This window comes from Callospermophilus lateralis, chromosome 6 (assembly GCF_048772815.1).
Source record: "Callospermophilus lateralis isolate mCalLat2 chromosome 6, mCalLat2.hap1, whole genome shotgun sequence".
Classification (NCBI taxonomy): domain Eukaryota; kingdom Metazoa; phylum Chordata; class Mammalia; order Rodentia; family Sciuridae; genus Callospermophilus; species Callospermophilus lateralis.
Window position 1 is genome coordinate 153,946,627 of NC_135310.1, and position 17,505 is coordinate 153,964,131.

Here is a 17,505-nt window from a genome sequence, read left to right on the forward strand (position 1 = left end):
AGTTCTGGCCAAAGTCATGTACAGGGAGATATCTGATAAAAGGCATCACGGGGGAGTGGGAGGGAGGGGGGAGATGACATCAATGGGAAAATGTACTTTGCTCTTTCTTGTCTGGAATATGAATACAATGTCTAAAGCTAAAACAACCCTGTGGATCATAATGTTAAATGCTATATACTAGCTCAGGAAGAGAGGACATCCAAATCCTTTCCTGAGTTGCCCTATTGGCCTAGAACTACCTCTGTGCACTTTTTATCATGAAAGGTAAATGAAGTTCTGTTTTGGACATTGGTAAGGTTGTGAATTATCTCAGCTGAAAATATTCCTGACACATAGGGAAGAGTCAGATAAATACTAGGAAACAAAAAGTAAAGAAAAAGTTACTAGTATATTTTTAAGGTGTAAAGACTACTCCCGCCCCCCAATGGGTAATGTTTCCCCCTTTTTCTTTATAACAACAATGTCTCTGATCCTGTTAATACATGCAAGTAGCAGAAAAGAGTATGATTTAATCTTACTTGCTCATTTAAGCAATCTTCCCCTAAAGATACCAATCCAATATGGGAATCAGATGGTTTTCAAAATCAGTTTATAGAAAATAACAACTTGTTGATATTCACATTTTCTCATTTTGAAGAAACTTCACCTACCAGTTTCTTCATTGTTTCCAATTGTTCATCTTGTTGTCCTAAAAAGTCAATGTCAAGAAAGAAATTAAAGGGATACAAATAGGCAAAGAAAGACTCAAACTATCACCATTTGCTGATGACAGGATTCTAAATTTAGAAGATCCAAAAAATTCCACCAGAAAACTTCTAGAACTAAAAAATGAATTCAGCAAAGTAGGATACAAAATCGGCACTCATAAATCAAATGTATTTCTATACATAAGTGATCAAGCCACTGAAAGAGAAATTAGAAAAACTACCCTATTCAAAATAGCCTTAAAAAAAAGGCTTGGTAATCAATCTAACAAAAGAGGTGAAAGACCTCTACAATGAAAACTACAGAACATCAAAGAAAGAAACTGAAGAAGACCTTAGAAGAAGAAAAGATCTCCAATGCTCTTGGATAGGAAGAATAAATACTGTCAAAATTGCCATACTAACAAAACTGTTATATAGATTTAATGCAATTCCTATTAAAATCCCAATGACATTCTTCATAGAACTAGAAAAAGCAATGATAAAATTGCTTTTAACCCAAAATAGCCAAAGCAATTCTTAGCAAGAAGACTGAGGAGGGGGCGTCACAATATCAGACCTTAAACTACACTACAGAGCAACAGTAACAAAAACAGCATGGTACTAGCACCAAAACAGAAATGTAGACCAATGATACAAAACAGAAGACACAGGGACAAACCCACATAAATACAGTTATTTCATACTAGAAAAGGCGCTGAAAACATACACTGGGGAAATGACAGCCTATTCAACAAACGGTGCTGGGAAAACTAGAAATCCATACATAACAAAGTGAAATTGAACTCCTATCTCTCACCCTGCACAAAAATCAAAGTGCAGCAAAGACTTAGGCACTAGAATAGAGACCCTGCACCTAATAAAGGAAAAACTAGGCCCAAATCTTCACAACATGCTAGCTTAGGACCTGACTTAACAAGACTCCTAAAGCACAAGAAGTAAAATTAAGAATCAATAAATGAAATGGAGTCAAACTAAAAAGCTGCTTCTCAGCAAAGGAAACAATCAACAATGTGAAGAGAGACTCTACAGAATGGGAAAAAGTCTTTACCACACACACCTCAGATAGTCTCAAGGATATATAAAGAACTAAAAAAACTGAATACCAATAAAGACAAATAAACCGATCAATAAGTGAGCAACAGAAATGAACACACACTTCACAGAAGAAATATAGTCAATCAAGAAACATGAAAAAATGCTCTCCATCTCTAGCAATTTGATGCAACTACATCAATGTTTATAGAAGCACAATTCACAAAAGTTAAACTCTGGAACCAACCTAGATGCCCTTCAACAGATGAATGGATAAAGAAAATGTATATATACAATGGAATCTTACTCAGCCTTAAAGAATCAAATGATGGCATTTGCCCGTAAATGGATGGAACTAGAGAATATTATGCAAAGTAAAATAAGTTAATTCCAAAAAACCCCAAAGGCTGAACATTTTCTGATAAGTGGATATGCTGATCCATAGTGGGGGGGAGGTAACTAGGGAAGAATGAAGGAACTCTGGATTTTGCAGAAGAGAATGAGGGGAGGGGTTGGGCAGTAGGGATGGGAAGGACAGTAGAATAAGACAGACATTATTACCCTGAATACATAAATGATTACACCACTGTGACTCAGCACCATGTACAGTCAGAGCAATGAGAAATTGGACTCCATTTATGTACAATGTGTCAAAATGCATTATACTGTCATGTATAACTAGAATAAATTAAAAAAAAAAAAAAAACTGCACCCAAAACCAAAGTAGAAACCATGATGAAAGAGGTCTATAATAAATATATGACACTCATTAAAAAAAAAAAAAGTCAAGGTCAAGAGCCAAACTAATAGGGAAATCCAGTGAAGTTCTTTTATAAAGGCATTAATTACCAAAGCTACTCTTAAAAACCATCCTCTTGTCCAAGGAAAATGAGAATTATAAAACTTTTGTGAATTATTCACTGTATATCATAGAAACAGGTACAGAATAGAAAACTTCAAACAAACGCTTTAGCAAGTATCAGTCAATATGCTAAAGCTCACATCTGTTTTTTTTTTAAAAGAAGATTTTATAAACTGTCAATTGTTAGCTGTTTAGATTTCAGTGGTTTCCTAATTCTCCTGCACAGATAAATATGAAAATCAGCAAGTGAATAATATTCAATCTCACATAATCTGCTGGAGAACTATAATTTGAATTGGACTTCTATCTAAAACTTCTAATATTATCATACAGATTAAATTTTGATTGTAGTCAAATTACCAAATTTACAGAGGAAACTGGTTAAGATAAAAATAATCTAGATAAGTTCACAGTTTAGATTCTAAGATATTAAAATAGAAATTAGCTTCTTGGCTAATTTAAATGAAGTTAATCCTAATGAAAAGAAACACTTCAGGAAATAATCAAAACTATTAATTTAGTAATTTTCTATTTTAAAAAATGTATAGGCAAAACTGGAGCAGTAGCACATGCCTATCATCCCAACAATTTAGGAGGCTGAGGTGGGAGGACTGAAGCTCAAAGCCAGCCTCAGTGATTTACAGGGAGGGGTGAGGGAGTGGGATCACTTAGGGAGGCTCTATGCAACTTAGCAAGACTATGTTTCAAAATAAAATACAAAAAGGCTGGGAATGTGGTCCAGCGGTTAAGCCCCTCTGGGTTCAATCCCTGGTACAAAAAAGAAAACATAGGCAATCTATAATCTTAATCAATTATAGATTATAATCTATAATCTTAATCAACCTGCAACTTTTTTCTTGATGGCCTTTTAGAAAAGAGGTCCTTTTGCAGTAATGACCCAAAATACTTTCATTTGTGAAGTACCTAATACAGTTTCCACTTAACCAAGACGTCATGAAATAAAGAAAACAAAGTGGCCAAAGAAATATTATTCCTCCCACTAGAACCTACTTTCAAAGGCCATCAGACCCTTTCACATAAACTCAAATCAGCAATAGTTTTTGAGACCAGTCCTAAATTTTTACCCAGCCTTGTTGGAGCAAAGTTTGGCAGGGGGTTGAGGAGTGTTCTTAATCTAGACTTTATTGGAATTGTATCTTATGAAATCTGTCAGGACCAATCCAAGCAGGAAAAGTCCCTCTAATAAAATGTAATACAGATTTTATCTTGTGGTTCTTATACAGCTTATGTTTGTAAAAGCATTATCTCCCATCCTTGTGGATATCCACCATTTGACCAGGGTTTCTAGCAACAGATCTTAGTTTATGTCACTGTAAAGCTTTGATTTGTAGTGGGACATTTCCACACGTGATCATTATCCAAGAATAAATATAATTACAAATATAGAGTTCAACTACTTAGAACAATCTGGAAAACAAATAAACCCAGTTTCTAAAGCCCATGGTTTGTCTCTATGAAAAAATGAAATGTTAATATTCTATGACAAGAGTTTAGGGGCACTGGGGTTTGTGGCTCAGTGGTACAGCACTTGCCTACCATATGTGAGGCACTGAATTCTATCCTCAGCACCACATAAAAATAGATAAAATCGGGGCTGGGGCTATAGCTCAGTGGTAATGCACTTGCCTGGCTTGTGAGGCACTGGGTTCGATTCTCAGCACTGCATATAAATAAATAAAGGCCTATCAACAACTAAATATAAATAAATAAAAGTATTGTATCCAACTACAATTAAAAATAAATATTTATTAAAAAATACAACAGCTTAGAATACAGTAAACAGAACACAGTAGATGACCAGAAATCTGAATGCAGAACAAAATTTAAAAGTCACAATTAGCCAGATGCAGTGGCATACACTTGTCATAGCAACAACTTAGGAGGCTGAGGCAGGAGGATCCCAAGTCCAAGGTTAGCCTCAGCAACTTAGGAAGACCTTGTCTTTGCAGGGGGTGAGGACCAAGATATGGCTCAGTTGTTAAGCACCCTTGGGTTCAATCCCCAGTATCAAAACAAAAACCTGCCGTAGTCTGGCTGGGCCACTCAAGCAGGAACAAACTTTATTTCCAAAACTCCCTCAAATGCCAAGCAAGCGGCCTTCTCCAGGGACACACTACACCAACAGGAAACCCCTCCTCTGGAATTCCCTCCTACCGCACTTCCCCAACCAATGGGAACTCTCCGGGATTCCCTTAAGAGCTCCAAAGTAGCAGGCGGACAGCAAGGGTCTAATCTCCAATTGAATGCACATCTTAACATAATCATTATCATCTCAATGTCTTGCTGGCATTACCTTTCAACCAAAAATGCCATGCGTCATTCCTACTTGGCTATGGCTCTCAGCAAAAACCAATAAAGGAACAAGAAAATCTGTCACACGTTTTCTTCTCAGATGTCCAATCCATAGAAATGTTAAGGCTCAGATTATTCATCTTCCTTTTTGTCAAAACAAAACAAAAACCCTTAAGATACATTAAACCAAGGATGAATTTTAAATACCTCAAGACTAATAAACACTAAACACACACAAAAAATAGTTTACTACTTTTTAATCCCTCTAATTCTGTGGTGCTCAATCTCCTCTCCCCAGGGAACACCTGGCAATGTCTGAAGATATTTCCAGTTATCACAACTAGGGACTAAAAGTGCACCACAAAAAGAATTATCCAGCCCAAAAACGTCAACCCAGCATTAACTAAGTCCCTAAGACAGGGGAATTTACACACAATTTATAAAGCAAGTTCTGACTGCTAAAGGAAAACACCAAAACAAAATTAAATACTCTCTACCTGAACATCATGAACAACAGGAATGTACAGATACATCTTCTGTACCTGTTCTCCCTTACCTACCTGACTGAGGATGTATATCAAAAGTTTAATCTTTTAACTTCATCAGTTTACCTCCCTCCTGAAGCCTCACGTTGGAAGAGACTATTCTCAATGTTTTACAAATACTCCCAAGTAAAAAATGACAGACATTTCTCAGTCCTATAAAACGTACCCACCAAACTTCAAACAATGTCATCCTCATTTAATAACGCCCCCCGCCACACACAAATGATGACCCTTAAACACCTTACTTTTTGCACAAATTGGCTCAAGTTAATGATATACCATGAAACAAAATCTCGGAGAATCTGCTCCAATGTGTTCCTTTTCAGGATAAGCATCCTTCCAGCTTCTCTGACCATTTACCTATTCTAGACTCTACTCTTTAAACATTTCAAATTCAGGACGTTCAGACTATTGTATTCCAACTTTTATACTCTGGGTTGGCAATAAAACTAGATGCTCTATTAAGGGAAAGAAATGGTTTTATATTTAATTTAAAAAACAGAACACTTTACCTCCTCTTCACTTTCTTTATCTTCTTCATCGGAAGACTCTTCCTTGTTTTTCTTTTCATCTTCATCACTACTAGATTCATCTGACAGAATTTCAGGACATTTGGTTCGCTTTGCCTTCCTTGCCATTCCAGAACTATTCCGTTCTTTTTTACTGCCTTTGCTAGAAGTTTTTTTAGATTTTGGCAATGGCTGTATAAAAAATTCATAACAACAACACCAATAAGGAATCAGATTTCCAAGTCAACCAACTGTTCCTGATAACTACTTCTCAATTTCATCTCTCAAAAAATACAAGCTTTGTGGCTTTTTTTTTTTTTAATGTGTCAGGTAAACCTAAAACTGTATTACCCATACTCTATTCATATTCTAAACACCTAAAAAGACTTCCCAAAAGTTGAGAGAGATGTATTCTAGGTTATGACATGGAACCAGAAATGCAGTGCATGCAGACAGTTGTTTATACCTTATCATAATTGTTTTAAGACAATTTATTTCATTTTTATAAGCATTAAAATTGTTGCTGCTAGGAATCCTTGCTTTTAGAGGGTTCATGAATCAAAAGGAATGGGAGACACTATTAAAAAAGAACATAAGGGCTGGGGATGTGGCTCAAGCGGTAGCGCGCTCCCTCCCCTGGCATGCGTGCGGCCTGGGTTCGATCCTCAGCACAAACAAAGATGTTGTATCCACCGATAACTAAAAAAATATTAAAATTCTCTCTCTTTAAAAAAAATAAAATAAAAAAGAACATAAAACCTTATCATCAATTATACATCTTGAATTTCTGAATGAACTATCATATTGCCTTTAGGCTCTATTTTCAATAATGCCAGGATCATATTTTGGCTGATGCTTCTGAATATGCAATAAACACTGGGTATGTTAATTACAAAACTAATTAAGAACCACAAAATAGGTGCACTACAATCACTCTAATATTCAATTAAACCACACAATTATCTTTTATATTCTTTTATTTTTGCCCATGTTACATTATATTCGGCAATAAGCAAAAACACTAGGGTAAAATACAATAATGCAAAGTATGGGTTGAGCATCCCTATTCTTCAAAATCTAGAGCTGACATGGTACTACAAATGGAAAAATCCACATGTGGACTCATGTGATACATGGCACAGTCAAAATGCAGGCACACACTTGAGCTGGGCATGGTGGTACATGCCTGTATTGCAACTCAGAAGGCTAAGGCAAGATGATCACAAATTTGAGGACAGCCTAAGCAACTCTGCCTCAAAATAAAAACAACTGGGTACGCAGCTCAGTGGTTAAGTGCTACAGAGCACAGCCCCCAGTACAGGGGGAAAAAAAAAAAGTAAGAAACAAAAGCAAGCACATGAAAATAGTATACAAAATTACCTTCAGGGGGTGGTGTATATATAAGGTGCATATGAAACCTAAATGAATTTTGTATTTAGACTTTTGAGTCCCCTTCCCAAGACATCTCATTATGAAAATCTTTCAAAATTGGGGGGTGGAAATCCAAAATCAATCACTTCTGGTCTCAGCATTTCAGATAAGGGATATTCAACATATTTTAAATTGTATAGATGTTTGTGGCAACTTTACATAATATTTTCCATAAAACTAACAGAACCACAGGTCTTTCCCAGGAATATCCAATTTCTCAGGAGTCACAGGCACCTACACAAAAATTAAGAAAAACTATCTACTAGAAGATAGTGTTCTCAAGTTATCTACAAATAAAACAAATAACAGGACAGCCTCTAGCTTGCCCCAAACAATGGTGATTCTAAAGGCAGACTGGGAAACACAACTTAGATCACTCCAGAAAGTTAGTGGCTCAATCAAAAACATTTCTCAGAGATGATTCTCTATTAAAAAAGCAAAAAACAAACTAACAAAAAACCTTCCTTGAGGTTGAACGTGGTGGCACACACCTGAAATCCCAGGTACCTGGGAAGCTGAGGCAAGAGGATCTCAAATTGGAGGCCAGCCAGGGCATCTCAGGGAGACTATCTCAAAAAGGACTGGGACTGTAGCTCAGAGCCAGAGTATGTACAAAGCCCCAGGTTTAATCCCTAGTACGCAAAAGAAAAAAAAAAAAATCCTTTAACGTATACAGGTATCATTGATCCTTGTTATGTGAACTACTACCAAGACCCAATCCCCATTTACATTAATTCTTTGATAGCACTATTTAGAGAAAAAGTGACACTCATTGTCCAAACCTCTACTGTTCACTATATGAATGCCAAATCTCAAATGTATTAGAATAATGTGACATCCTTTACTATCTCAACTCAGGAACCAGATGCAGGTAGTATTCTCTACACAGAATTAATAGCAACGGGAAAAGAATGGGTGCTGGATAAATCTATAAAGAAAAGTGAAAGAGGGGCTGGGGATATGGCTCAAGCGGTAGCGCGCTCGCCTGGCATGCGTGCGGCCCGGGTTCGATCCTCAGCACCACATACAAACAAAGATGTTGTGTCCGCCGAAAACTGAAAAATAAATATTAAAAAAATTCTCTCTCTCTCTGTCTTAAAAAAAAAAGAAATACTAAAGTAAAAACATAAAGTAGTATACAAACAAATGCTTTAGAGCCTTTCCTTTACTGGTTCTAAGTTAAATCTACTGAACAGAGTTCAATGTCAGTAACATTATCTCTTTTTGGAAACTAAATCTACCCCCTGCCAAAAAAACAAAACAAAAAACCCCACAAAAACAGTACAGTAAGACAGACAATGATGAATGCTGTGTCCTTTCAATACCTTTAAAACTATTATTGAAAAAAAATTAATAGATCTTATAGCATTTTCCTTTTTTTAAAAAAATTCATTTATTTTTTGGTACTGGGGATTGAACTAAGGGACACTCAACCACTGAGCCACATCCCCAAGCTCTACTTTTAAATTTTTATTTAGAGACAGAGTCTCATGAATTGCTTAGTGCCTCACCATTGACGAGGCTGGATTTGAACTCGTGATTCTTCTGTCTCAGTCTCCAAGGCACTGGGATTACAGGCGTGAGCCACTGTGCCCGGCCTTAAAGTATTTTTCTTAAATGATTGTAGTTTACAGTAGCACAGAAAATAGCTTCAATTTACCACCATCAGATTAAGAAGTAATCACCACAGGGTCACATGTGAAAAACAGATGTAAGAAATTCACACAGGCACAGTAGTACTCTGTAATCCCAGGGACTCAGGAGGCTGAGCCAAGAGGATCCCAAGTTCAAGTCCAGCCTTAGCAACTTAGCGAAGCCTTAAACAACTTAGTAAGATCCTTCTCAAAATTTTTTAAAAAGTACTTAAGCAAAAAGGACTGTGGACTCAGCTCAGTGGTAAAGGCACCCCTGAGTTAAATCTCTAGTACCAAAATTCTCTCAAAATGTGGCTCATGGATTCTGGGGTTCCCTGAGACCATTTTAAGACTCTATACAGTCAACTATTTTCACAATAATATTAACATATTACTTATTTGTTCTTTTTACGGTGTTGACATTTGCACTGAGGGCTGGGGTTATGGCTCAGTGGTATAATGCTTGCCTAGCACATGTGAGGCTCTAGGTTCAATCCTCAACACCACATAAATAAATAAATAAAGGTGTTGTGTCCACTACAAAAAAATATTTAAAAAAGAAAGAAATTTTCACTGATTATTCAAAAGCATAGGTGGGTATTAACCAAGACACCTTCATATCAATCAATGCAACAAAATATACTAGCAGTCACTGTATCCCTCACAACTACATATCAATAGAAAAAAAAAAGAAAAGAAAAAATTGCTCTACTAAGAATGCCCTTGATGAAACCATCATATTGCTTGCACTGTCCTTTTAACATCTGTGACAAAAGGGGAAATATACCACATAAAACACTCTGGCTTCACATTGACATTCAATGGTTTTCTCCAGGAAAGTATTTGTGCAATTCTTTGAAATGTGAGCTAAACTAGCTGGTTTTTTCATGGAACATCATTTTTATTTTTGGCAATGCTGGGAATCAAATCCTGGGCCTTGCACATGCTAGGCAAGCACTCTACCCACAATGACACCCCAAACTCTGGAACATAATTTTTTAAAAGAACTGACGAACGCGGACATTCAGAATTTAGGTATTTGATAGACATGTTTTCAAAAGCAAGCAGGTAAAAATGTTACTTCTAGGAAAACAACTGACAGTATTTACTGCCAATAAATTTTACAAAACTAAGCAGAAATTGCAATTTGGAAACAACACTTCCACTACTGTGAATGTGGTAATTTCCTAGTATCTAAAGATTTTTCTGACAAAATAGTGTATATATTGACAAATGAGACTTTTGACATGCTTCATGAAATGGGTCAGTATCTGGAAGACCTACATTATGTAAGCCAGGGAAGTTATTACTTCCCAAATGGTAAAGGCATGATGTTACAAAAACATACATGGGTAAAAGACCCATGCTCATTCACATGTCTCCAGATCTACATTAAAAATCACAACTAATCTCTAAGAAACTACCAACTGTGGATCTTTTTTGTTGTTATCAAAAGAAAATACCCACCATCATCTGAGAGGATTTTAAAAAATATTTCTTGTCCTAACTACATACATGTGAGGCTGAATTTTCTTTGTATATTTCAAGCAAAACAGTAAACTGTAAGAGACTGAATGAGAAGCAAAAGAGAATTGAGCTGTTTTCTCTTAAGCCAATATTAACTAGATGTACAAAAACAAAATAAGGCCACTCTTCTAATTCTTTTGAAAATATGTTTTGCACAAAATATTTGTTAATATTACTTGAAAATTAAACTGTTACATAAACCAAAGCTCTTTGAGTTGTCTCATTAATTTTCAAAGGATGGGATGGGGTTGTGGCTCAGTGGTAGAGCACGTGCCATGCACATGGGAGGCACTGGGTTCAATCCTCAGCACCACATAAAAGTTAATAATTGCTTCTGAGATCAACCTGCCACACAAAATCCTTAAAAAACACAAGTATAGGTATAAAATTAGAAAATAATAAGATAATCTGTCTTTAAGTAAGCCAATCGAATGTAACAAAAAAACATCATACCCCTTGGGTTAGCAGCTGCTTAATTAAAGTAGCAGCTTGACTATCCTTTATCTGTCCCTGTACAGCTAATGGAGAGTGGGATCAAGAGCAGGCAAACCAAAGCTCCAGAGCTGTTTTCTTATTTTGATTCTTCATGCTCTCCACTTCCCCCCACCCACTGTGAACTCCTTTACAGACCTGCTAGACCTCTTTACATTTCTTTTCCTATGGAAATGAGAAAGGAATATGGAACACTGACCAACAGACCTAAAACAAGCTGAAAATGCAAGATCATGTAAGTAACATTTCAACACCATTTTGAGTCACCAATGTCTTTGGTTACTGTTGAATAATTAAGGTAAACTTAAAATTTAGGAAGTATGGGAAAATTAGATGGTTGTTTTACTTCCCTACCCAGCTCCTAGAGCTCTGATGATTCTTGAAACTCAATCCAGGAAACTTGTTTTTCAGCTTTTTTGTCACTTTCTCATAACTTTATTCCAGGATCTAGAAAACAACCAGTTCATCTCATCCTTTCTATCCTTAGGACAAGATTATACTCCCATCCCTGGCCCGGCGCAACACCTCATACTCAACCTGTTTCTGTTCTTCAAGGACCTTCTAGACACACAACCCTAGTTTGGTGTTTTTTGTCCTATCTAACATATACTTTTCTTAATCTTACACCCCTCATAATTGATACCAGTGAACATATTCCTATTCCTTCCATATTAGTTCTATCTTGAAGTGTTGCAGTTTTATCAATGGAAGGTATATTCTTTATAAATGCCAAGTGCAAAACTACTCTTCAATTATACTGTTTCATAGAAAAGAGAAAGTAAGGAAAGGCCATTAATAAGTGGTTTGCTATTAAAATAGTAAAAACTGATCCTCACTTTGCCAGAAGGCTTTGGATGCATTAGGAAATTCAAGATCCTCTTCACTAGTTCACTATTTACACCAGATCTCTCCAAATCAAGAACTTCACAGATGCTCTTTAACATGGCATTTCTAAATCTGAAACAGAAAATGGGAAAAACCAAGGTGATTATATAGGAGTTTATAAACATTCCCCACAATATAATGGCAACAGCCAATAGAACTGGTTGTCAGATACATTGAAAAACAAACAGCCAATGTTTCTCTGAATCTTACTCTTAATAGTTTTAGCTAGTGTAGAACCACATGAGCATTAGAACACTGAAACTGCCATTTACCAGCTAAGTTTAAAAGCATAAAAGAATAAATTAAGTAAACTTACTGGAAAATTATGTAAAAGATTCTCACCTGCAAAATTAAAGAATTTGATAATTCTTCTGGCTAGTAATTAAATTTATACTTTTCCTTCAGCATTTAGACTATGACAATGTTTCAAAGAAGAACTCAGTAATCATTTTTATTAATTATTTAAACTACAGGCATTTAAAAAAACAAAAACTCTGAAAGCACATCAACTTATTTCATTATGAAGAACACTGTTTCTATGAAGTGATCATCTTCAAAATAGTTTAAATGGTTTAAAAGAAACAAAGTAGCTGACAAGGATAGGAACTGGAAAGATTTTTTTCACTACATTTTCTTTAGAGTTTTGGACCCTCTGAATAATCAATCTGTATCATTTCTTCTAGAAATAAAAATTTCTTTAAGGCTTTTCAATAATCTTGATAATTCCTATTCACTAGAAAGTAACGAACATCCCAAGTTAGCACTATGAAAATAAGTTAAATCATAGCACCTAAACAATCAATGTACAAAAAAAAGGGTGTTCATGTTTAAGTATATTTACATAGTATTATAATTAAATATTAAGACAAGAAAGTACAGTGATTAAAACATGATTATTTACAAAAATGACTTACTTTTTCAACATTTCTTCTTTCTTTTTGTATTGGATACTCCCTTTTTCAAATGGAAATCCACTGAACTGCCCCACATTCTTCTTTAATGAGGACACCTGAAAATGTTTTTATTATTGATATTTATTATCTAGCAATGTACAAAAAAATTTCAAAGCCAACATCTTAATTTTCCTGCCTTCAAGTTACAATATATAGTTCAAAATTGAAAAATATTATTAATGTTACCATTATAACAATTACTTTTCATCTGGGGACTTTTAACAAAACTGTTATCTAACAGTCCCAGGAAATTTGGAAATTTACTGATTAAAAAGACATCTGTTGCTGGGCATGGTGGTACATGCCTGTAATCCCAGTGTCTCAGGAGGCTGAGACAAGAGGAACACAAGTTCAAAGCCAGCCTCAGCAACAATGAGGCTCGGTGGTTGAATGCCCCTGGGTTCAATCCCCGGTACCAATAAAGAAAGAAAGCCCTTGAGTTCAATCCCAGGTACCAATAAATAAATAAATGGGCATCTGTTCTGTCAGGTGTGGTTGTACACACCTATAATCCCAGTTACTCAGGAGGTTGAGGCAGGAAGACTGCCTCAAGGCCAAGTTGGACAATTTATAGAGATACTGTCTGAAAATAATTTTTTTTTAAAGGGCTAGGAAAGAAGCCCAGTGGTAAGAGTGCTTGCTTGCCTAATACACACAAGCCCCTGGGTTAACCTCAGTAACACACATACAGATGTTCTTTCCCATAAGCAATACAAGTTACTACTTATAATTCTTATTTTCCAAATCAGAAGTCAAGGACTTTACTCTTTGAAAAGTAAAGCTACTCTTTGGTATTCCAAAATTAATACCAATTACTAGTTATGAGATTTGTGTAAATTAATATTGTTGTGATGATTAAAAGAGATTAACACATGAGGAAATAAATTATGTCAGGCTTCAGACATTCTATTCTAATAACACCAAACTTTTACTTTCCCCATGTACAACACATAATGAAGTTTCCTTAATTGTATGGAACACTAAGTTGTATACAGTATTAAGTTTCTTTGGCAAAGAAGTACCACCCACATTGCTATCAGGTATTTGTACAAAATGAGATACAATTATACTGAATTATTTATTCTCAATGGCCAGAATATCCAAAAAATAAAATTTCTGACGGGGCATGGTGGCACACACCTGTAATCCTAGCCACTCAGAGTGAGGCAGGAGGATCCCAAGTTTGAGGCCACCCTTTGCAACTTAGTGAAACCCTATATCAAAATAACAAGGGATAATAATGTAGCTCAGTGATTGAGCACCCCTGGATTCAATCCCTAGTACTTCAAAAGACAAAAACCAACCCTAATGTAATATATTTAAAGATTACTAAAATAATCATACTTTAAAATTTCAGTTAGGAATAAGAAACAACCACAAAGAGCCCTGAATATTATAGTCCTAATTGTCACTATCCAACTATGTGACCTGTGACAAGTAATAGCAAGTATGTATGTCAGTGTGCTCAACTGTACAGAAATGAAATTATCAACGAGTTTTCCAAAACTAAAATTATGGTCCTATCATTAAAGTATTTTAATACACAAAAGAGAAAACAGATTAAAGGTTATTTTTAAAAAGGTCTTACAGTGCCTGGTCTGTTGTAAAGCAGTTTGTGTAGATTTCTAAGTTCGTCCGTTTTTTTCTTGCTCAGAAAGAAATGTATCCTTTCAATTTCACAAAGTTTCTGCCCCTTTCCTTAAAACAAACCAACAAAAAACACATAAATACCCCTTAGTTAATACATTTATAAAATTGTTTTATTGACAATTATTTTACAGCATAATTTACATATAACTTTGCTTTAATGAGGCAAATAAAATTAAGTCAAGAATATATTACTATTTACTTAAGGCTAACTACTCTGCTAATAACAAGCATGGCTAACCATATTTTTGCATATTTGGGCATTTTCACCATAAAATGAAAAAAATAATAAACTCACCTTGTGCAATTGTAAATGGCTCTCTTTGTAAGGAAGACACTTGCATTGTCAACCTCTCTACTTTTTTCTTTTCCCTCTTGCCTTCCACAATGAGACTCTTTTCTAGATAGGAAATTAATTTTGAGAAGTAAATGACATAAAAGATAAAACATCACAGAAATTTTTTACTTCGCTTTTGCCAAGGCTGGCTTTGAACTCGAAATCCTCTTGCCTCAGCCTTCCAAGCTGTTGGGATTATAGGCATGCACCCAGCAATTTTAAGCTTATTTTTAATTTTTCTTTTCATAATTGTACTTATTTCCAAGGTGTACTGTGATAATTCAATATGTACATACAATGTGTAATGATCTAATTATAATTATTACTATTTTCATTTCATCATTTCTTTGCGTTTGGGGCCATTGAACTTCTCTCTTCTTATTCTTCATAAGATATACAATACCTTGTCATAAACTGCTGTAGACTTAACTATATTTTGGTGCCTGTTACCTGTTGTCAGATAATATAAGTTTAAATATACAATCGACTGGCCAACCCTTAATGTGATGTGATATAAACAATGTTCATAATGATGGTCCATAAATCACTCTGAAAAAAATTTAGTCCAGACTGTCTTTAAAAAAGAAGAAGAAAAATTTGGCTGGGTACAGTAGTATACACCTATAATCTCAGCTACTCCAGAGGATAAGGCAGGAGAATCACAAGTTGGACTCCACCTGGGCAACTTGGTGAGACTGTCTCAAAATATAAAATAAAAAAGGGTTGGAGAATGTAGCTCAGAGTAGTTCCATACCACACCCCAAACAGGAAATACATAATATATACAAAAACATTATTTAAAATCGTGTTTAAAATGCTACTTATCTAAAACTATTAACCACTGGTTAAAATGGAAGGAAATTTTTAAAAACTGCATATTGTTGAAGATTCTTTCATTGGAATGAATGCCTATTTTGTGCAAAACTGCACATGATACTGAGGGGATGAACAGATGATGAAGACACTAAACATTTTTGAAAGAGATCATGTCTACCACATCATGCTATAATGCAGAAGATGATAAAACATCTTTAAAAACATACAAATAAGTTCTCTGAATAAAGAAGGAATTATTTTTTCACTAAGAAAACAGGATCGAACATCAGTGCTGGCTCTGAAGGATAAATAAAATTTGGGGATGTAAAAATTTGCACATAAAGCATCAGAAAGGGATGCTAGCAGGTATTCTGGAACCAGGGCTATGAAGCCACCCTATTATCAATAGACTGTCTCGTACCTGGTGATTTAAACCATTTGCTTCTGATTATCATCTATAAAGTATTAACTACCCCTCTAACTCTAGGCAGAGTGTTCTTCTAAGATTCAGATCAACTAATACACACCTAGCTGCCACCATACATAGCTCTACTTCATGTCCTACGGGTACTTGGACTCAATACATCCAAAATGTAAGTCATAATCATCTCCAAACTTGCTGACCTCTGCAAATTTTTTCAGAAAATACCTACTTGCCAAAGAAAGCAAACTACAAGTCATCTTTCTACCAGTCAACTCACTCATTTTTCTCCCCAAGTCACTGACTTTTTGGGCTAGCCTAACCCCTTATTTGATACACACTTCATCAATTTCAATGCCTTGCTTCCAAGATGCCTCTGTACTAAAGTATTCAGGGGTACATACAGGTGTTCCACAAACATTACAAATGAGTAAAAAGGGTACTATTCAGAATATTATAAAACTGTTAGGAGATAAACTTTATACTAAACCATGTTCTTAAAAAAAAAAAGTCACAAGAGCTCAGTGATAGATGCTTGTTTAGCATGAGCAGGGCCCTGGGTTCAAGCCCCAGCACCATAAACATAAACTATATTAAGCCTTGCTCCATGGGGCATGCTTGTAATCCCAGCAGCTGGGACTGAGGCAGGAGTATCAAAGCCAGCCTCAGAAACTTATTGAGGAGCTAAGTAGTTCACTGAGATCTTGTCTCTAAGTAAAATACAAAAAAGGACTGGGAATGTGGCTCAGTGGTTGAGTGCCCACCCCCCACTTCAATCCCCAGTACCAAAAACAATAAAACAAACAAACAAAAAAACACCCAAACAACAACAAAACATTAAAACCCAACTATTTCTTTAGAACAAAATCTGGAAATTTTCTGAACTATCACCAGCCTTCCAAGCACCACTATTTTGGCCATTCACAGTATATTTATATAAGTTCTGTAATTCTTTTTCCTTGACCAAAACAAATGACCATTTCTGTGGTATGTCAACCCAGCCACTCTAGAAAGACTGAAAAGTAAACAAAAGATCAGAGGAAAAAATGCCAAAAAAGTTTTGGTTAACAGATGTATCACAGCCCAGTGACGCTTATCACAAATAACAAAACTATCCAACAATAATTCATGTTAAAACTCATAATCAAATGCAGACTGTGGTTAAATACAAACATACCCCTACCCTGGGGCATAAAAAGAGCTCATAATCCTCAACCACCAGGCATTATAAAATGCTGGCCGTGGCGGATTCAGACTTAAAGAAACGGTCAAACACGGGTTTGTTTGCAAAGCTTCAAACTTGGGTCCCCTCCCAGGCAGGTGCGTGTCAGCCGGGTAGAGAGGAAGCTGGCAGGGCTCCCGGCAAAGGCTGCGGGGCCGGGCCTCGGAGTCCC

At 35.8% G+C, this 17,505-nt stretch overlaps 1 protein-coding gene across 2 annotated transcripts in view; it reads right to left on the reverse strand.

Moving 5' to 3' along the window:
• Nucleotides 1-17,505, reverse strand: part of Dek (DEK proto-oncogene) — a 31,916-nt gene that overhangs the window by 13,308 nt on the left and 1,103 nt on the right. For both annotated transcript variants that reach the window (XM_076859250.1, XM_076859251.1), the window contains 5 exons: nt 14,836-14,937; nt 14,479-14,588; nt 12,852-12,946; nt 11,889-12,009; nt 5,972-6,160 (listed from right to left, as the gene is read on the reverse strand). In XM_076859250.1, coding sequence (XP_076715365.1) covers nt 5,972-6,160; nt 11,889-12,009; nt 12,852-12,946; nt 14,479-14,588; nt 14,836-14,937 — 617 coding nt within the window. The remainder of the gene's footprint in view (nt 1-5,971; nt 6,161-11,888; nt 12,010-12,851; nt 12,947-14,478; nt 14,589-14,835; nt 14,938-17,505) is intronic.